Source organism: Leptodactylus fuscus, chromosome 7, assembly GCF_031893055.1.
Source record: "Leptodactylus fuscus isolate aLepFus1 chromosome 7, aLepFus1.hap2, whole genome shotgun sequence".
NCBI lineage: Eukaryota > Metazoa > Chordata > Amphibia > Anura > Leptodactylidae > Leptodactylus > Leptodactylus fuscus.
The window spans coordinates 827031-849110 of record NC_134271.1 but is presented as its reverse complement, the minus strand read 5'-3'; the positions used below and the strand labels follow the sequence as shown (position 1 = coordinate 849110).

At 49.2% G+C, this 22080-nt stretch overlaps 1 protein-coding gene across 1 annotated transcript in view; it reads right to left on the bottom strand.

Moving 5' to 3' along the window:
- Positions 1–22080, bottom strand: part of MYBPC3 (myosin binding protein C3) — a 112711-nt gene that overhangs the window by 70384 nt on the left and 20247 nt on the right. The window contains exons 2-6 of the mRNA XM_075281833.1: positions 21960–22070; positions 19247–19327; positions 14652–14800; positions 7217–7334; positions 6932–6980 (exon numbers count right to left, since the gene is read on the bottom strand). Of these exons, the coding sequence (XP_075137934.1) occupies positions 6932–6980; positions 7217–7334; positions 14652–14800; positions 19247–19327; positions 21960–22070 (508 nt within the window). The remainder of the gene's footprint in view (positions 1–6931; positions 6981–7216; positions 7335–14651; positions 14801–19246; positions 19328–21959; positions 22071–22080) is intronic.

Sequence of the window (22080 nt, the reverse complement as noted above, 5' to 3'; positions counted from 1 at the left end):
CTGGTTGGGGCCAACCTGATGGGGGTAGTAGCACTATAGTGGCATTACAAGGCTCTCTGGTTGGGGCCAACCTGATGGGGGTAGTAGCACTACAGTGGCATTACAAGGCTCTCTGGTTGGGGCCAATCTGATGGGGGTAGTAGCACTATAGTGGCATTACAAGGCTCTCTGGTTGGGGCCAATCTGATGGGGGTAGTAGCACTATAGTGGCATTACAAGGCTCTCTGGTCAGGGGCCAATCTGATGGGGGTAGTAGCACTACAGTGGCATTACAAGGCTCTCTGGTTGGGGCCAATCTGATGGGAGTAGTAGCACTATAGTGGCATTACAAGGCTCTCTGGTTGGGGCCAATCTGATGGGGGTAGTAGCACTATAGTGGCATTACAAGGCTCCCCAGTCAGGGGCCAATCTGATGGGGGTAGTAGCACTATAGTGGCATTACAAGGCTCTCTGGTCAGGGGCCAATCTGATGGGGGTAGTAGCACTATAGTGGCATTACAAGGCTCTCTGGTCCCGGCCAACCTGATGGGGGTAGTAGCACTATAGTGGCATTACAAGGCTCTCTGGTCAGGGGCCAACCTGATGGGGGTAGTAGCACTATAGTGGCATTACAAGGCTCTCTGGTTGGGGCCAACCTGATGGGGGTAGTAGCACTATAGTGGCATTACAAGGCTCTCTGGTCAGGGGCCAATCTGATGGGGGTAGTAGCACTATAGTGGCATTACAAGGCTCTCTGGTCCCGGCCAACCTGATGGGGGTAGTAGCACTATAGTGGCATTACAAGGCTCTCTGGTTGGGGCCAACCTGATGGGGGTAGTAGCACTATAGTGGCATTACAAGGCTCTCTGGTCAGGGGCCAACCTGATGGGGGTAGTAGCACTATAGTGGCATTACAAGGCTCTCTGGTTGGGGCCAACCTGATGGGGGTAGTAGCACTATAGTGGCATTACAAGGCTCTCTGGTTGGGGCCAACCTGATGGGGGTAGTAGCACTATAGTGGCATTACAAGGCTCTCTGGTCAGGGGCCAACCTGATGGGGGTAGTAGCACTATAGTGGCATTACAAGGCTCTCTGGTCAGGGGCCAACCTGATGGGGGTAGTAGCACTATAGTGGCATTACAAGGCTCTCTGGTCAGGGGCCAACCTGATGGGGGTAGTAGCACTATAGTGGCATTACAAGGCTCTCTGGTCAGGGGCCAACCTGATGGGGGTAGTAGCACTATAGTGGTATTACAAGGCTCTCTGGTCGGGGCCAACCTGATGGGGGTAGTAGCACTACAGTGGCATTACAAGGCTCTCTGGTTGGGGCCAATCTGATAGGGGTAGTAGCACTATAGTGGCATTACAAGGCTCTCTGGTGGGGCCAATCTGATGGGGGTAGTAGCACTATAGTGGCATTACAAGGCTCCCTGGTCGGGGCCACCCTACGGGTCCAGTCGTCCTTATATCATCATTTACGGTCTCTATTGTCATAAATAGTTGGTTACAGGAATTGCCCGAGGCTCCGTATTCACAGGACAGGCCATCAGTATGTGATAAAAAAAAAAGAGTCCCAAACCTGGTACTGGAGAGCAGCGGGACTGAGGCGCCCCCCATCCCGAAATACCCAGACACTGACCTGTAGCGGGAAACCTTAATGGGCGAAGGATCCGCCAAACGCTAGATCTACGACAGCTTCATGGAAAAGCTTACATGACAATGGGGCTACAGACAATGGGGCTACTGACAATGGGGCTACAGACAATGGGGCTACAGACAATGGGGCTACAGACAATAGGGCTACAGACAACGGGGCTACAGACAACGGGGCTACTGACAACGGGGCTACTGACAACGGGGCTACTGACAACGGGGCTACTGACAACGGGGCTACTGACAACGGGGCTACTGACAACGGGGGTAACGATCAGGACCCTAAATAGCCATCCCTGCCCAGAAAGCCTGGACCTGCTGTAATAGCGGACACCGCCCATGGAGGAGAGGGGCGCTGCACCCCACTATCATAGTTTATACTCTGCGATGTCCCAGTGGGGATCAGAAGCCATAAGCCAATGGCCGCACTATACACCACAGCCGTAGGGATCACTTATACAAGCCGCATACGGGGAACACCAGTGATACAGGGAGGCCGGAGCAGCGAGATCTGCAAGAGACAGAGATAGCCTGCGCCACCATATAGCTCCTGGGGGTGACAGGTGTAACACAAGCGCTGTATATTCCATACATTGAGCTGTGCGCAGCATGCGGGTAGTGGTGAGGATGATGGGTGCCGGGGGTGCAGGGAGGAAGGACACAACACACTCAGCTCTGCTCAGTCACCTGCTCAGCAATTATCCCAATGATAAAATGACAAAAATATTCTTAAAGGGTAAAAAAATCTGATCTTATGCTGAATCCATCTTTGCTTCAAGCTCCGTATCCCAAATTTTTCGCATCATGACCAAATTCCAGGGCGCTGAGCCGGGGTCTGAAGATCGGGATAAACATGATCCAGGGTTGTCAGAGTAGTCGGAGGTTCATTGGGCGCCTCAGGTTAAAGGATTCTGGCAGTCCGACAACCCTTGGGACTGACTGGGCCGGGACTGTCCCCCAAGAACCAACACACATCTAAGGCCACTCCAATGGGCGACCCTACACTGGAAGCCATAGGGTGGGCGGTGCCGCGGGCTTTGCTCAGTTTAGGCAATGGCTAACGAGGCTTCCCCAAGATACGGGGTGAAAAATCAGCGCTCTCTGCAATGGTGGGCCTATAATGGGACGCGGCCATCGGCCAGGTATGACTGGAGACTGGCCATACGGCTCAGACACACTGACACTGCGCTCCATGCACCCATATGTGTGATGTGGCCAGGTGTGCATGTCCCCTGCCTGGGGATGACGTTACTGTCAGACTCTTCTACCCTGAGAAGGAAAAGGATTGGCCAATCTGAAATCCAACAGGCCGACCCTTGGCCGCTCCTTGACTTCCCCATCAGCAGAGACTTGGAGGCAGCAGAGGGTCGCAGCGGGCGGGGTAGGAGGGTTGGGCTGGATAAGGTGCAGGATAGATAAGTGACCGTGAGATCGGGGTCTATGAGCAGTAAGAGGAGACAGAAGTGACTCTCTGTCACAGATCACATTCATGGTGTCTGTAGAGGATTCGCAGGGCACGGCCTTCCCTTGTCGTACAATCGGCTGCGGCCATCACTGCGATCCAGAGCAGACGTCACTTCTATAAGATCAGATTTTCCACAATCCATTAGGAAGACGCTCATTGGGATGTGAGAATTGCTGCAGCTTGGCGTAGCTACCTGACAATGGAGATCCTCCTCCGCGCCGCTCCTACTACGCTCCTGGGTGTGTTACACAAGGATTAGGCACCTGGTCACTAATCCGACATTACAAGCAGCCCCCACTTACACCAGGTCACAATCACAAACCTACAACCGTGCACTATAGAATCCATAGGGAAAGACTAAGAGGGGATGTCACCAAACCCCTCGTCCCCTAAGCCATGGAGAGCAGAGAACTAATAGACTGGGCAGAGACGTTCCCCAATAAGAAGAGGGACCCACGAAACTAAGGGAAGCCATGAGCAAGAATACACAACACCCCGACATTACTACAAGATGGGGCACAAAGAAAGCACTTAGAGGTCTCTCATACCCCCATTATACTCCACCTACACTATATATAGACACATAATGTACTGTATATAGATACTCACTAGACTGTATACAGATACTCACTAGACTGTATACAGATACTCACTAGACTGTATAGACACTGTATATAGATACTCACTAGACTGTATATAGATACCTACTATACTGTATAGACACTGTATATAGATACATACCTCCCAACCGTCCCGATTCCCGCGGGACATTCACGATTTGGGTGACATGTCCTGCGGTCCCGGTTGCAGGGAGGTATGTCCCGATTTCAACTCAGATCTGCGTCCAGAGGTCAGCTAACACAGCTTCTCCTCCACTCCCTCGCCACTCTCTGCGCGCCTCTTGCTGACACATATGCGGCTGAAGCGAGGAGCTGACCCGTGTCAGCTCCTTGCTTCAGCCGCATATGTGTCAGCGAGAGGCGCGCAGAGAGCGGCGAGGGAGCGGAGGAGAAGGTAAGTGTAATGTGGAGGTGGAACGTGAAACTGGGGGCTGATGAAGGAGAGGACGGCATGACACTGGGGGCAGAGATGGAGAGGACGGCATGACACTGGGGGCAGAGATGGAGGGGACATGAATCTGGGGGCAGAGATGGGGAGACATGAATCTGGGGGCAGAAATGGAGGGGACATGAATCTGGGGCAGAGATGGAGGGAACATGAATCTGGGGGCAGAGATGGAGGGACATGAATCTGGGGGACAGAGATGGGGGGACATGAATCTGGGGGCAGAGATGGAGGGGACATGAATCTGGGGGCAGAGATGGAGGGGACATGAATCTGGGGGCAGAGATGGAGGGGACATGACTCTGGGGGCAGAGATGGGGGACATGAATCTGGGGGGACATGAATCTGGGGGGACATGAATCTGGGGGGCAGAGATGGGGGGACATGAATCTGGGGGGCAGAGATGGGGGGACATGAATCTGGGGGCAGAGATGGAGGGGACATGAATCTGGGTACAGAGATGGAGGGGACAGGAATCTGGGGGCAGAGATGTGGAGACATGAATCTGGGGGCAGAGATGGGGGGGACATGAATCTGGGGGCAGAGATGTGGAGACATGAATCTGGGGGAAGAGATGGGGGGACATGAATCTGGGGGAAGAGATGGGGGGGGGACATGAATCTGGGGGCAGAGATGGAGGGGGGACATGAATCTGGGGGCAGAGATGGAGGGACGTGAATCTGGGGGCAGAGATGTGGAGACATGAAACTGGGGGCAGAGATGGAGGGGACATGAATCTGGGGGCAGAGATGGGGAGACATGAATCTGGGGGGCAGAGATGGGGGACATGACTCTGGGGGCAGAGATGGGGGACATGAATCTGGGGGGACATGAATCTGGGGGGACATGAATCTGGGGGGACATGAATCTGGGGGCAGAGATGTGGAGACATGAATCTGGGGGCAGAGATGGGGGGACATGAATCTGGGGGAAGAGATGGGGGGGCATGAATCTGGGGGCAGAGATGTGGAGACATGAATCTGGGGGCAGAGATGTGGAGACATGAATCTGGGGGCAGAGATGGAGGGGACATGAATCTGGGGGCAGAGATGGAGGGGACATGAATCTGGGGGCAGAGATGGAGGGGACATGAATCTGGGGGCAGAGATGGAGGGGACATGAATCTGGGGGCAGAGATGGGGGACATGAATCTGGGGGCAGAGATGGAGGGGACATGAATCTGGGGGCAGAGATGGAGGGGACATGAATCTGGGGGAAGAGATGGAGGGGACATGAATCTGGGGACAGAGATGGGGGGACATGAATCTGGGGGCAGAGATGGAGGGGACAGGAATCTGGGGGCAGAGATGGAGGGGACAGGAATCTGGGGGCAGAGATGGAGGGGACATGAATCTGGGGGCAGAGATGGGGGGGACATGAATCTGGGGGCAGAGATGGGGGGGACATGAATCTGGGGGCAGAGATGTGGGGACATGAATCTGGGGGCAGAGATGGAGGGGACATGAATCTGGGGGCAGAGATGGAGGGGACATGAATCTGGGGGCAGAGATGGGGGACATGAATCTGGGGGCAGAGATGGAGGGGACATGAATCTGGGGGCAGAGATGGAGGGGACATGAATCTAGGGGCAGAGATGGAGGGACAGGAATCTGGGGGCAGAGATGGAGGGGACATGAATCTGGGGGCAGAGATGGAGGGGACATGAATCTGGGGGCAGAGATGGAGGGACGTGAATCGGGGGCAGAGATGGAGGGACGTGAATCTGGGGGCAGAGATGGAGAGGACATGAATCTGGGGGCAGAGATGTGGGGACGTGAATCTGGGGGCAGAGATGGAGGGACGTGAATCTGGGGGCAGAGATGGAGGGACATGAATCTGGGGGCAGAGATGGAGAGGACATGAATCTGGGGGCAGAGATGGAGGGACGTGAATCTGGGGGCAGAGATGGAGGGATGTGAATCTGGGGGCGGAGATGGAGAGGACATGAATCTGGGGGCAGAGATGTGGGGACATGAATCTGGGGGCAGAGATGGAGGGACGTGAATCTGGGGGCGGAGATGGAGGGACATGACTCTGGGGGCAGAGATGGAGGGGACATGAAACTGGGGGCAGATGAAGGGTGTATATGAACCTGGGGGAGAGATAGTGGGGGGACATATAATTTACAGGTGACTGTAGGAGGATTATACTGTGTGTGGGCACATGAAAAATTAACGAGTGGGCGGAGTCAACACAAAAGTGGGCAGGGCTAAATTTGCCACGGCGCGCTACGCGCACCGCACATTTTGTCCCTCTTTCAGTTCTTCAAAAGTTGGGAGGTATGTATAGACACTGTATATAGATACTCACTAGACTGTATAGACACTGTATATAGATACTCACTAGACTGTATAGACACTGTATATAGATACTCACTATATGTATAGACACTGTATATAGATACTCACTAGACTGTATAGACACTGTATATAGATACTCACTAGACTGTATAGACACTGTATATAGATACTCACTATATGTATAGACACTGTATATAGATACTCACTAGACTGTATAGACACTGTATATAGATACTCACTAGACTGTATAGACACTGTATATAGATACTCACTAGACTGTATAGACACTGTATATAGATACTCACTAGACTGTATAGACACTGTATATAGATACTCACTAGACTGTATAGACACTGTATATAGATACTCACTAGACTGTATAGACACTGTATATAGATACTCACTAGACTGTATAGACACTGTATATAGATACTCACTATATGTATAGACACTGTATACAGATACTCACGTGCGTCTGAATGCAGAGCGAATATCTATGTCCGATGCGTTGCTGACCTCTGAATGAAAAAGCAGAACATTAGATCTCTGTAATACATTTGCATCCAATATAGAGGTATATATACAACTGAGCCGAGAGAGAGAGACAGAATGAGCTGTGTATATAGTGCTGGATATTGCTGTGAGACCCCAGGACATAATCTATAGGCAGAACGTTCTGGAGGGGCACGTGGCCCTAATGTGGGAGGAGCTTAGCCCGCACACTAGAACATGACAGGTCACTGAAATCATTTACCATTCACATTTAAGTTGAAGTTGCAGCTGTCAAACTTGTCTTTACTGGAGACCTCACATCTGTATCCTCCGGCGTACGTGGTCTTGGCCTTGATAATGTGGATCTCAAAAGTGTAAACCTGAAAGCAAGAGGTGTGTAAGTGCACATGAGCGTAATACACAGTAACACACAGTAATACACAGTAACAAACAATAATACACAATAGTGCACATTAATACACAATAATACACAATAGTGCACAGTAACACACAATAATACACAATAGTGCATAGTAATACACAGTAATACACAATACACAGTAACACACAGTAATGCACAGTAATACACAATAGTGCACAGTAACACACAGCAATACACAATAGTGCACAGTAATACACAATAATACACAGTAACACAATAATACACAGTAACACAATAATACACAGTAACACACAGTAATACACAATAGTGCACAGTAACACACAGTAACACACAATAATACACAATAGTGCACAATAACACACAATAATGCACAGTAACACACAGTAACAGTAATACACAGTAACACACAGTAACACACAATAATACACAGTAACACAATAATACACAGTAATACACAGTAATACACAATAGTGCACAGTAATACACAATACTACACAATAATACACAGTAATACAGTAACAATACACAGTAATACACAATAGTGCACAGTAATACACAATAATACACAGTAACACACAGTAATACACATACACAATAGTGCACAGTAATACACATACACAATAGTGCACAGTAACACACAGTAATACAGAATAGTGCACAGTAATACACAGTAATACACAGTAACACACAATAATACACAATAGTGCACAGTAATACACAATAGTGCACAGTAATACACAATAGTGCACAGTAATACCCATGTCTAGCACCTGCACCCAGCACTAGTATTGAATAATACTAGTTATTATCTATGTCTAATACCTGCCTCTAGTGCCAGTCCCCTTATGTAGTATCAGTTTCCATGTCTAGTATCTGCATTCAGCTTTAGTACTAGTACTCATGTCTAGAACCTGCACCCATGTCTAGTACCTGTGCCATTATCTAGTACCTGTATCCGGCTCTAGTACCCATGTCTAGTACCTGTGCCATTATCTAGTACGTGTATCCGGCTCTAGTGCCCATGTCTAGTACCTGTGCCATTATCTAGTACCCGTATCCGGCTCTAGTACCCATGTCTAGTACCTGTGCCATTATCTAGTATCTGTATCCGGCTCTAGTACCATGTCTAGTACCTGTGCCATTATCTAGTACCTGTATCCGGCTCTAGTGCCATATCTAGTACCTGTGCCATTATCTAGTACGTGTATCCGGCTCTAGTACCATGTCTAGTACCTGTGCCATTATCTAGTACCTGTATCCGGCTCTAGTGCCATGTCTAGTACCTGTGCCATTATCTAGTACATGTATCCGGCTCTAGTGCCATATCTAGTACCTGTGCCATTATCTAGTACCTGTATTCGGCTCTAGTACCATGTCTAGTACCTGTGCCATTATCTAGTACCTGTATCCGGCTCTAGTGCCATGTCTAGTACCAGTGCCATTATCTAGTACCTGTATTCGGCTCTAGTGCCATGTCTAGTACCTGTGCCATTATCTAGTACCTGTATTCGGCTCTAGTGCCATGTCTAGTACCTGTGCCATTATCTAGTACCTGTATTCGGCTCTAGTGCCATGTCTAGTACCTGTGCCATTATCTAGTACCTGTATCCGGCTCTAGTGCCCATGTCTAGTACCTGTGCCATTATCTAGTACCTGTATCCGGCTCTAGTACCATGTCTAGTACCTGTGCCATTATCTAGTACCTGTATTCGGCTCTAGTACCATGTCTAGTACCTGTGCCATTATCTAGTACCTGTATCCGGCTCTAGTGCCATGTCTAGTACCAGTGCCATTATCTAGTACCTGTATTCGGCTCTAGTACCATGTCTAGTACCTGTGCCATTATCTAGTACCTGTATTCGGCTCTAGTACCATGTCTAGTACCTGTGCCATTATCTAGTACCTGTATCCGGCTCTAGTGCCATGTCTAGTACCTGTGCCATTATCTAGTACCTGTATCCGGCTCTAGTGCCATTTCTAGTACCGGTGCCATTATCTAGTACCTGTATCCGGCTCTAGTGACCATGTCTAGTACCTGTGCCATTATCTAGTACCTGTATCCGGCTCTAGTGCCATGTCTAGTACCTGTGCCATTATCTAGTACCTGTATACGGCTCTAGTGCCCATGTCTAGTACCTGTGCCATTATCTAGTACATGTATCCGGCTCTAGTGCCATATCTAGTACCTGTGCCATTATCTAGTACCTGTATCCGGCTCTAGTGCCATGTCTAGTACCTGTGCCATTATCTAGTACCTGTATCCGGCTCTAGTGCCCATGTCTAGTACCTGTGCCATTATCTAGTACCTGTATCCGGCTCTAGTGCCATATCTAGTACCTGTGCCATTATCTAGTACCTGTATCTGGCTCTAGTGCCATGTCTAGTACCGGTGCCATTATCTAGTACCTGTATTCGGCTCTAGTACCATGTCTAGTACCTGTGCCATTATCTAGTACCTGTATACGGCTCTAGTGCCATGTCTAGTACCTGTGCCATTATCTAGTACCTGTATCCGGCTCTAGTGCCCATGTCTAGTACCTGTGCCATTATCTAGTACCTGTATCCGGCTCTAGTGCCATATCTAGTACCTGTGCCATTATCTAGTACCTGTATCCGGCTCTAGTGCCATATCTAGTACCTGTGCCATTATCTAGTACATGTATCCGGCTCTAGTACCATGTCTAGTACCTGTGCCATTATCTAGTACCTGTATCCGGCTCTAGTGCCATATCTAGTACCTGTGCCATTATCTAGTACCTGTATCCGGCTCTAGTGCCATATCTAGTACCTGTGCCATTATCTAGTACCTGTATCCGGCTCTAGTGCCATGTCTAGTACCTGTGCAATTATCTAGTACATGTATCCGGCTCTAGTGCCATGTCTAGTACCTGTGCCATTATCTAGTATCTGTATCTGGCTCTAGTGCCATATCTAGTACCTGTATCCGGCTCTAGTACCCATGTCTAGTACCTGTGCCATTATCTAGTACATGTATCCGGCTCTAGTACCCATGTCTAGTACCTGTGCCATTATCTAGTACCTGTATTCGGCTCTAGTACCATGTCTAGTACCTGTGCCATTATCTAGTACCTGTATTCGGCTCTAGTACCATGTCTAGTACCTGTGCCATTATCTAGTACCTGTATCCGGCTCTAGTGCCATGTCTAGTACCTGTGCCATTATCTAGTACCTGTATCCGGCTCTAGTGCCATTTCTAGTACCGGTGCCATTATCTAGTACCTGTATCCGGCTCTAGTGACCATGTCTAGTACCTGTGCCATTATCTAGTACCTGTATCCGGCTCTAGTGCCATGTCTAGTACCTGTGCCATTATCTAGTACCTGTATACGGCTCTAGTGCCCATGTCTAGTACCTGTGCCATTATCTAGTACATGTATCCGGCTCTAGTGCCATATCTAGTACCTGTGCCATTATCTAGTACCTGTATCCGGCTCTAGTGCCATGTCTAGTACCTGTGCCATTATCTAGTACCTGTATCCGGCTCTAGTGCCATATCTAGTACCTGTGCCATTATCTAGTACCTGTATCTGGCTCTAGTGCCATGTCTAGTACCGGTGCCATTATCTAGTACCTGTATTCGGCTCTAGTACCATGTCTAGTACCTGTGCCATTATCTAGTACCTGTATACGGCTCTAGTGCCATGTCTAGTACCTGTGCCATTATCTAGTACCTGTATCCGGCTCTAGTGCCCATGTCTAGTACCTGTGCCATTATCTAGTACATGTATCCGGCTCTAGTACCATGTCTAGTACCTGTGCCATTATCTAGTACCTGTATCCGGCTCTAGTGCCATATCTAGTACCTGTGCCATTATCTAGTACCTGTATCCGGCTCTAGTGCCATATCTAGTACCTGTGCCATTATCTAGTACCTGTATCCGGCTCTAGTGCCATGTCTAGTACCTGTGCCATTATCTAGTATCTGTATCTGGCTCTAGTGCCATATCTAGTACCTGTATCCGGCTCTAGTGCCATATCTAGTACCTGTGCCATTATCTAGTACCTGTATCCGGCTCTAGTGCCATATCTAGTACCTGTGCCATTATCTAGTACCTGTATCCGGCTCTAGTGCCATATCTAGTACCTGTGCCATTATCTAGTACATGTATCCGGCTCTAGTGCCATGTCTAGTACCTGTGCCATTATCTAGTATCTGTATCTGGCTCTAGTGCCATATCTAGTACCTGTATCCGGCTCTAGTACCCATGTCTAGTACCTGTGCCATTATCTAGTACATGTATCCGGCTCTAGTACCATGTCTAGTACCTGTGCCATTATCTAGTACCTGTATCCGGCTCTAGTGCCATGTCTAGTACCTGTGCCATTATCTAGTACCTGTATCCGGCTCTAGTGCCCATGTCTAGTACCTGTGCCATTATCTAGTACCTGTATCCGGCTCTAGTACCCATGTCTAGTACCTGTGCCATTATCTAGTATCTGTATCCGGCTCTAGTACCATGTCTAGTACCTGTGCCATTATCTAGTACCTGTATCCGGCTCTAGTGCCATATCTAGTACCTGTGCCATTATCTAGTACGTGTATCCGGCTCTAGTACCATGTCTAGTACCTGTGCCATTATCTAGTACCTGTATCCGGCTCTAGTGCCATGTCTAGTACCTGTGCCATTATCTAGTACATGTATCCGGCTCTAGTGCCATATCTAGTACCTGTGCCATTATCTAGTACGTGTATCCGGCTCTAGTACCCATGTCTAGTACCTGTGCCATTATCTAGTACCTGTATCCGGCTCTAGTGCCATGTCTAGTACCTGTGCCATTATCTAGTACCTGTATCCGGCTCTAGTGCCATATCTAGTACCTGTGCCATTATCTAGTACGTGTATCCGGCTCTAGTACCATGTCTAGTACCTGTGCCATTATCTAGTACCTGTATCCGGCTCTAGTGCCATGTCTAGTACCTGTGCCATTATCTAGTACATGTATCCGGCTCTAGTGCCATATCTAGTACCTGTGCCATTATCTAGTACCTGTATTCGGCTCTAGTACCATGTCTAGTACCTGTGCCATTATCTAGTACCTGTATCCGGCTCTAGTGCCATGTCTAGTACCAGTGCCATTATCTAGTACCTGTATTCGGCTCTAGTGCCATGTCTAGTACCTGTGCCATTATCTAGTACCTGTATACGGCTCTAGTACCATGTCTAGTACCTGTGCCATTATCTAGTACATGTATCCGGCTCTAGTGCCATGTCTAGTACCGGTGCCATTATCTAGTACCTGTATCCGGCTCTAGTGCCCATGTCTAGTACCTGTGCCATTATCTAGTACCTGTATCCGGCTCTAGTGCCCATGTCTAGTACCTGTGCCATTATCTAGTACCTGTATCCGGCTCTAGTGCCATGTCTAGTACCAGTGCCATTATCTAGTACCTGTATTCGGCTCTAGTGCCATGTCTAGTACCTGTGCCATTATCTAGTACCTGTATTCGGCTCTAGTACCATGTCTAGTACCTGTATACGGCTCTAGTACCATGTCTAGTACCTGTGCCATTATCTAGTACCTGTATTCGGCTCTAGTACCATGTCTAGTACCTGTGCCATTATCTAGTACCTGTATCCGGCTCTAGTGCCATGTCTAGTACCTGTGCCATTATCTAGTACCTGTATTCGGCTCTAGTGCCCATGTCTAGTACCTGTGCCATTATCTAGTACCTGTATCCGGCTCTAGTGACCATGTCTAGTACCTGTGCCATTATCTAGTACCTGTATTCGGCTCTAGTGCCCATGTCTAGTACCTGTGCCATTATCTAGTACCTGTATCCGGCTCTAGTGCCATGTCTAGTACCTGTATCCGGCTCTAGTACCCATGTCTAGTACCTGTGCCATTATCTAGTACCTGTATCCGGCTCTAGTGCCATGTCTAGTACCTGTGCCATTATCTAGTACGTGTATCCAGCTCTAGTGCCCATGTCTAGTACCTGTGCCATTATCTAGTACGTGTATCCGGCTCTAGTGCCATATCTAGTACCTGTGCCATTATCTAGTACGTGTATCCGGCTCTAATGCCATATCTAGTACCTGTGCCATTATCTAGTACCTGTATCCGGCTCTAGTGCCATGTCTAGTACCTGTGCCATTATCTAGTATCTGTATCTGGCTCTAGTGCCATATCTAGTACCTGTGCCATTATCTAGTACCTGTATCCGGCTCTAGTACCCATGTCTAGTACCTGTGCCATTATCTAGTACATGTATCCGGCTCTAGTGCCATGTCTAGTACCTGTGCCATTATCTAGTACCTGTATCCGGCTCTAGTGCCATGTCTAGTACCTGTGCCATTATCTAGTACCTGTATCCGGCTCTAGTGCCCATGTCTAGTACCTGTGCCATTATCTAGTACGTGTATCCGGCTCTAGTGCCATATCTAGTACCTGTGCCATTATCTAGTACGTGTATCCGGCTCTAGTGCCATATCTAGTACCTGTGCCATTATCTAGTACCTGTATCCGGCTCTAGTGCCATATCTAGTACCTGTGCCATTATCTAGTATCTGTATCTGGCTCTAGTACCATGTCTAGTACCTGTATCCGGCTCTAGTACCCATGTCTAGTACCTGTGCCATTATCTAGTACGTGTATCCGGCTCTAGTGCCATGTTTAGTACCTGTGTGTATTATCTGTGAACCTGTATGTGAGAGTGGGGCGGTATGGGACAGAGGGGCGGTATGTGACAGAGGGGCGGTATGAGACAGAGGGGCGGTATGGGACAGAGGGGCGGTATGGGACAGAGGGGCGGTATGGGACAGAGGGGCAAGTATGTGACAGAGGGGCAAGTATGTGACAGAGGGGCAAGTATGTGACAGAGGGGCAAGTATGTGACAGAGGGGCGGTATGGGACAGAGGGGCGGTATGGGACAGAGGGGCGGTATGGGACAGAGGGGCGGTATGAGACAGAGGGGCGGTATGGGACAGAGGGGCGGTATGGGACAGAGGGGCGGTTTGGGACAGAGGGGCGGTATGGGACAGAGGGGCGGTATGGGACAGAGGGGCGGTTTGGGACAGAGGGGCGGTATGTGACAGAGGGGCGGTATGAGACAGAGGGGTAGATTATGGGAGAGGTAGAGGAGGCATTTTGATAGCCTGGAGTGTGGGGTCGGAGGATATTCCTTTCTGCCAGAGATATAAGGTCACCCAGAGATCATGCGATAAGGAGAGACCCCGAGTATTCGTATGGAGGGTCGGGGTCTCTCACACACTATAATGAGGGATAAGTCTGGAGTCTCCCTTTAATGTAAGGACATATCTCCCCCTTTACCTTCGTGTTGCGGTCGTAGGTTTCGGAGATCTGGAGGTGTTTGCCCACTTTGCTGGACAGGTCCATCCATTTACCCTTGAACCATTTGGCCACCGGTTTCTTCAGCAGATTTGCCCCATTAACCCTCGCGGTGAACTTTATATTTGCCCCTAAAGAAGAAAATAAAAAGGTAAAAATGATAAAACTAATGTGACGTCTAATAATTCGTAATGATAACTGTACGGCTATATACAGGGCCTTGTAAAAGTCCTCACCCCCCCCCCCCCCCCCCCCGTATACTCCTGATACTGTATTATACATACCCTTCATGTATGTATCATATACAGGGCCTTGTAAAAGTCCTCACCACCCCATACTCCTCATACTGTATTATACAGAGTTGGCCAAAAGTATTGCCCCCCCCCCCCCCTGCAATTCTGTCAGATAATCCTCGGTGTCTTCCAGATAATGATTACAGTCACAAATTCTTTGGTATTTTCTTCATTTAATTTGTCTTCAATGGAAAACCACAAAAAGAATTGTCAAAAATCCAAATTGGATATAATTCCACAGCAAACATAAAAAAAGGGGGTGGACAAAAGTATTGGCACTGTTTGAAAAATCATGTGATGCTTCTGTAATTTGTGTAATTAGCAGCACCTGTTACTTACCTGAGGCACCTAACAGGTGGTGGCAATAACTAAATCACACTTGCAGCCAGTTGAAATGGATTAAAGTTGACTCCACCTCTGTCCTGTGTCCTTGTGTGACCACATTGAGCATGGAGAAAAGAAAGAAGACCAAAGAACTGTCTGAGGACTTGAGAAGCAAAATTGTGAGGAAGCCTGAGCAATCTCAAGGCTACAAGTCCATCTCCAAGGACCTGAATGTTCCTGTGTCTACCGTGCGCAGTGTCAGTAAGAAGTGTAAAGCCCATGGCCCTGTGGCTAACCTCCCTAGATGTGGACGCAAAAGAAACATTGACCAGAGATTTCACCGCAAGATTGTGCGGATGGCGGATAAAGAACCTCGACTAACATCCAAACAAGTCCAAGCTGCCCTGCAGTGCGAGGGTACAACAGTGTCACCCCGTACTATCCAGCGTCAGCGTCTGAATGAGAAGGGACTGTATGGTAGGAGACCCAGGAAGACCCCACTTCTTACCCACAGACAGAAGCCAGGCTGGAGTTTGCCAAAACTTACCTGAGAAAGCCAAAACCGTTCTGGAAGAATGTTCTCTGGTCAGAGGAGACAAAAGTAGGAAAAGGCCTCAACATAGAGATTACAGGGAAAAAGAGAAGAAGACGCCCCCTACAGTCAGACATGGCGGAGGTCCCTGATGGTTTGGGGTTGCTTTGCTGCCTCTGGCACTGGACTGCTTGACCGTGTGCATGGCATTATGAAGTCTGAAGACGACCAACACATTGTGCAGCATCATGTAGGGCCCAGTGTGAGAAAGCGGGGTCTCCCTCAGAGGTCAGGGCTCTTCCAGCAGGACAAGGACCCAAAACACACTTCAGGTCAGCACTAGACAATGGTGGTGAGAGAAAGCCCTGGAGACTTGTAAAGTGGCAGCAATGAGTCCAGCCCTGAATCCCATAGAACACCTGTGGGGGAGGGGGAGGAGAGATCTCTTGGTGGCAGTTTGGAGAAGGCCCCCTTCACATCTCAGGGGGGACCGCGAGCAGTTTGCCAAAGAAGAAGGGTCTAAGATTCCAGCAGAGCCTTGTAAGAAACTCATTGCTGGTTAGCGGAAGCGGTTGTGCGCAGTTATTGTGTCTAAAGGTCGTGCGACCAAGTATTAGGCTGAGGGCGCCAATACTTCTGTCCGCACCAGTTCTGGAGTTTTGTGTAAAATGATCAATGATGTGACTTTATTTTCATTCTCTTTTGTGTTTTTTCATTGCAAGCGAAATAACTGAAGAAATTACCAAAGAGTTTGTGCTTGTAATCATTATCTGGGGACAGCGAGGATTATCTGACAGGACTGCAGGGGGCGATACTTATACTGTATATACCCTGTGTCACTTATATACTATATAAGAGTCTGTGCTGTGTAATCATTATCTGGGAGACAGCGAGGATTATCTGACAGGACTGCAGGGGGCGATACTTATACTGTATATACCCTGTGTCACATATACTATATAAGAGTCTGTGCTGTGTAATCATTATCTGGGGGACAGCGAGGATTATCTGACAGGACTGCAGGGGGCGATACTTATACTGTATATACCCTGTGTCACTTATATACTATATAAGAGTCTGTGCTGTGTAATCATTATCTGGGGGACAGCGAGGATTATCTGACAGGACTGCAGGGGGCGATACTTATACTGTATATACCCTGTGTCACTTATATACTATATAAGAGTCTGTGCTGTGTAATCATTATGTGGGGACAGCGAGGATTATCTGACAGGACTGCAGGGGGCGATACTTATACTGTATATTACCCTGTGTCACTTATATACCATATAAGAGTCTGTGCTGTGTAATCATTATCTGGGGACAGCGAGGATTATCTGACAGGACTGCAGGGGGCGATACTTATACTGTATATACCCTGTGTCACTTATATACTATATAAGAGTCTGTGCTGTGTAATCATTATCTGAGGACAGCGAGGATTATCTGACAGGACTGCAGGGGGCGATACTTTTGGACAAAACTGTATATACCCCTCATGTAGGTATCATATAAAGCTCCTTGCAGAAGTCCTCATCCCCCCCCCTATACTCCTTATACTGTATTATATACTCCCCTTATTCATGGTACCTGCTCCTGCCCCTCTTGCCTCAGGGGTTGGCTCCGCCCTCCTTGGTATCTTACCCCGCCCTCTATGAAGGATCTGCGCTCAGTAGCCGGTCATGTGACAGAAGACTGTGAGGAGCTGCTACAGGATATAACATGGTGCACAGTGTATATATATGTGGAAGTAGACGGCCCTCACAGCTGAGTATTTGGTGCAGTGTAGCAGAAAGTGGATCTGGTCTTCTAGGGCCCCCTGGTCACAGTGCTGGCACAGTCTGCTCTCCCGTGGCTTGTACGTCTGCCTGTATCGCTCAGTCTGTACAGACCCTGAGCCGGTACAGACTGAGCGCCCACAACCTAGAGATAGAGACGGGGCGATACAGACAGACGTACAAGCCACGGGAGAAGAGACTGTGCCAGCACTGTGACCAGGGGGCCCTAGAAGACCAGACCCACTTCCTGCTACACTGCACCAAATACTCAGCTGTGAGGGCCGTCTACTACCAAAGACTCTCTGCCCACATCCCAGACTTCATATCTGCAGACGAGAAGAGGAAACTCTACATCCTACTGGGAGAAGAAGAGGCCACTGTGGAGATCGCTGCCCAATACGTGTCCAGCTGTCACCAAACCAGAGGAAGATGAGACTCCATGGACTGTTATATTTATCCCAATACACCCGCCCCACCCCCACCTCCCCATATAGCGGTCACCAACGAAGAGGAAGATGAGACTCCATGGACTGTTATACCCCAAACCACCCCCAAGCTATAACATGGTGCACAGTGTGTATATATATATATATATATATATATATATATATATATATATACAGAGGTCCTGCAGGATATAACATGGTGCACAAAGGCCCTGAGATCTGACTGAGTATATAGGGCCCCGGGGTGAGGATCAGAGCTGCCCAGTGAGGTGAGGAGAAGCCCTGAGCAGCTGCATCATCATCACCATCATCCCCCTCCCCCACCTCAGGTAGGTGCTGAGTAGCTTCTTATTAAAGGGATCCTATCTTTCAAACCCTTTTTTTTTTTTTTAATTAACACATTGGAATAGCCTTAAGAACGCCGCCGCTTCTCCTACCTTTCGTTGTCTTCTCCGAGCCGCCATTCGCCTAAAATCCCATTTTTTGTCGGTATGTAAATGAGTTCTTTCACAGCACTGGGGGCGTTCCCAATGCTGGCAGAGAACTCTCCAGCGCCGCCTCCATCTTCATCTGGAACGAGGTCTTCACCGCGTCTTCTTCCGGCGGTGGCTTGTAACTTCTAGGCCTCAGACCTAGAGCTAGCCGACTGCACATGCCTGCGGCCACATAGGACATAGTATTGTAAGTGAGCATCTTACTTGTGGCCGCAGGCATGTGCAGTCAGCTTTGCCCTAGGCCCGAGGGCTGCCATTTATATAAAGGAGGGGGCATTATGCATATAAGGGGGTCACTGATATGAGGGAGGGGGCATTATGAACATAGGGGGGTCATTGTTATAAGGGGTCATTGTTGAATCGGGGGCTTACTATGAGGGGTCATTTAATGAAGGTGGTCCTTGGGCGTTAGTAAGACTAAGGCCCCACGTAGCGGCTGCAGATAGAAGCGCGGCAATAACGCATTGAGGGTTTTCCTGCCGCGCTGTTCATGGAGGGTTCGCAGGGGTTTCCTCTACAGACTTTCTGCTTCCATTATACCTATAGGAATCCCACCGCTGTTTCTGTAGGTATAATTAATATGCTGCAATTTCCAAAACCGCAACGGCTACTCCAAAAGGGGCCCACTGAGCCTTTGTCGCTGAGGGGCCAAGAACCTGGAGCCGACCCTGAATATAATACATAGCAGTAAGATAAGATAAGATACTGACCAACAGCAACTTCTCCGTCTACTGGTCTCTCCAGGAACAGCCCAATGTCGTCCTTGGGGGCCTCCACTGGAGCTGCAGGAACTGAGAGGGGGAAGATAAGACATCAGAAGAAATCTACAGACATTTATGGGGTGACAATGCAAAGATATGGGGTATCTGGTCAACCTGGCATCAATGGGAGCGGGAGCGGGGTGTAGGCATTACTGGCAGAGCTGGTGTAAATGCCACTGATGGGGATCGAGGAGCCCATGTCGTATACATAGCAATCGGAGGGTGGAGTAGACATGGGGCCTACTGTGACTAGAAGACCTGAAGAATTACTGTGAATATAAGACGCGAGGACCGACCGGTGACCGACTATCCTCCATGACTACTAGGACCAGTGACTGACTATCCTCCATGACTGCTAGGACCAGTGACTGACTATCCTCCATGACTGCTAGGACCAGTGACTGACTACCCTCCATGACTACTAGGACCGGTGACCGACTACCCTCCATGACTGCTAGGACCAGTGACTGACTATCCTCCATGACTGCTAGGACCAGTGACTGACTATCCTCCATGACTGCTAGGACCAGTGACCGACTACTCTCCATGACTGCTAGGACCAGTGACTGACTATCCTCCATGACTGCTAGGACCAGTGACTGACTATCCTCCATGACTGCTAGGACCAGTGACCGACTATCCTCCATGACTGCTAGGACCAGTGACTGACTACCCTCCATGACTGCTAGGACCAGTGACCGACTACCCTCCATGACTGCTAGGACCAGTGACCGACTATCCTCCATGACTGCTAGGACCAGTGACTGACTATCCTCCATGACTGCTAGGACCAGTGACTGACTACCCTCCATGACTACTAGGACCGGTGACCGACTACCCTCCATGACTACTAGGACTAGTGACCGACTATCCTCCATGACTGCTATGACCAGTGACTGACTATCCTCCATGACTGCTAGGACCGGTGACTGACTACCCTCCATGACTACTAGGACCGGTGACCGACTACCCTCCATGACTGCTAGGACCAGTGACTGACTATCCTCCATGACTGCTAGGACCAGTGACTGACTACCCTCCATAACTGCTAGGACCAGTGTCCGACTATCCTCCATGACTACTAGGACCAGTGTCCGACTATCCTCCATGACTGCTAGGACCAGTGACCGACTACCCTCCATAACTGCTAGGACCAGTGTCCGACTATCCTCCATGACTACTAGGACTAGTGACCGACTATCCTCCATGACTGCTATGACCAGTGACTGACTACTCTCCATGACTGCTATGACCAGTGACCGACTACCCTCCATAACTGCTAGGACCAGTGTCTGACTATCCTCCATGACTACTAGGACCAGTGTCCGACTATCCTCCATGACTACTAGGACCAGTGACTGACTACTCTCCATGACTGCTAGGACCAGTGACTGACTATCCTCCATGACTGCTAGGACCAGTGACTGACTATCCTCCATGACTGCTAGGACCGGTGACTGACTACTCTCCATGACTACTAGGACCAGTGACCGACTACCCTCCATGACTGCTAGGACCAGTGACTGACTACTCTCCATGACTACTAGGACCAGTGACTGACTACTCTCCATGACTACTAGGACCAGTGACTGACTACTCTCCATGACTACTAGGACCAGTGACTGACTATCCTCCATGACTACTAGGACCAGTGACCGACTATCCTCCATGACTGCTATGACCAGTGACTGACTACTCTCCATGACTGCTATGACCAGTGACCGACTATCCTCCATAACTGCTAGGACCAGTGACTGACTACTCTCCATGACTACTAGGACCAGTGACTGACTACTCTCCATGACTGCTAGGACCAGTGACTGACTACTCTCCATGACTGCTAGGACCAGTGACTGACTACTCTCCATGACTACTAGGACCAGTGACTGACTACTCTCCATGACTACTAGGACCAGTGACTGACTATCCTCCATGACTACTAGGACCAGTGACTGACTACTCTCCATGACTACTAGGACCAGTGACTGACTACTCTCCATGACTGCTAGGACCAGTGACTGACTACTCTCCATGACTGCTAGGACCAGTGACTGACTACCCTCCATGACTGCTAGGACCAGTGACCAACTACCCTCCATAACTGCTAGGACCAGTGTCCGACTATCCTCCATGACTACTAGGACCAGTGACCGACTACCCTCCATGACTGCTAGGACCAGTGACTGACTACTCTCCATGACTACTAGGACCAGTGACTGACTACTCTCCATGACTACTAGGACCAGTGACTGACTACTCTCCATGACTACTAGGACCAGTGACTGACTACTCTCCATGACTACTAGGACCAGTGACTGACTACTCTCCATGACTGCTAGGACCAGTGACTGACTACTCTCCATGACTGCTAGGACCAGTGACTGACTACTCTCCATGACTGCTAGGACCAGTGACTGACTACTCTCCATGACTGCTAGGACCCGTCACTCCTGGCACACGACTACCTTCACCAGCTGACTAGACTATCCATGGAGCACACATGACCATGGCTCCACTCCACCTTGGACTCTTCTCTTCTGTTCTAGGAATGGTCCTGACTGCCGGACGACTCCTTTAGGCAGATTGTTTTCTCCCACCTGGATGGGTTTGGTTCTACCTTCCCATCCCCCTCTGAGGTGTATATATTACAGTATATCGTTACCTTCTGCAGGTGGGGCCTCCTTCTTCTCTTCCTCTGCAGCAGGTGCTGGGGCTTCTGGGGCAGGAGCAGGGGCAGGAGCAGGGGCAGGATCCGCAGCAGCTTTGCCTTTAGCTAGTTTGTG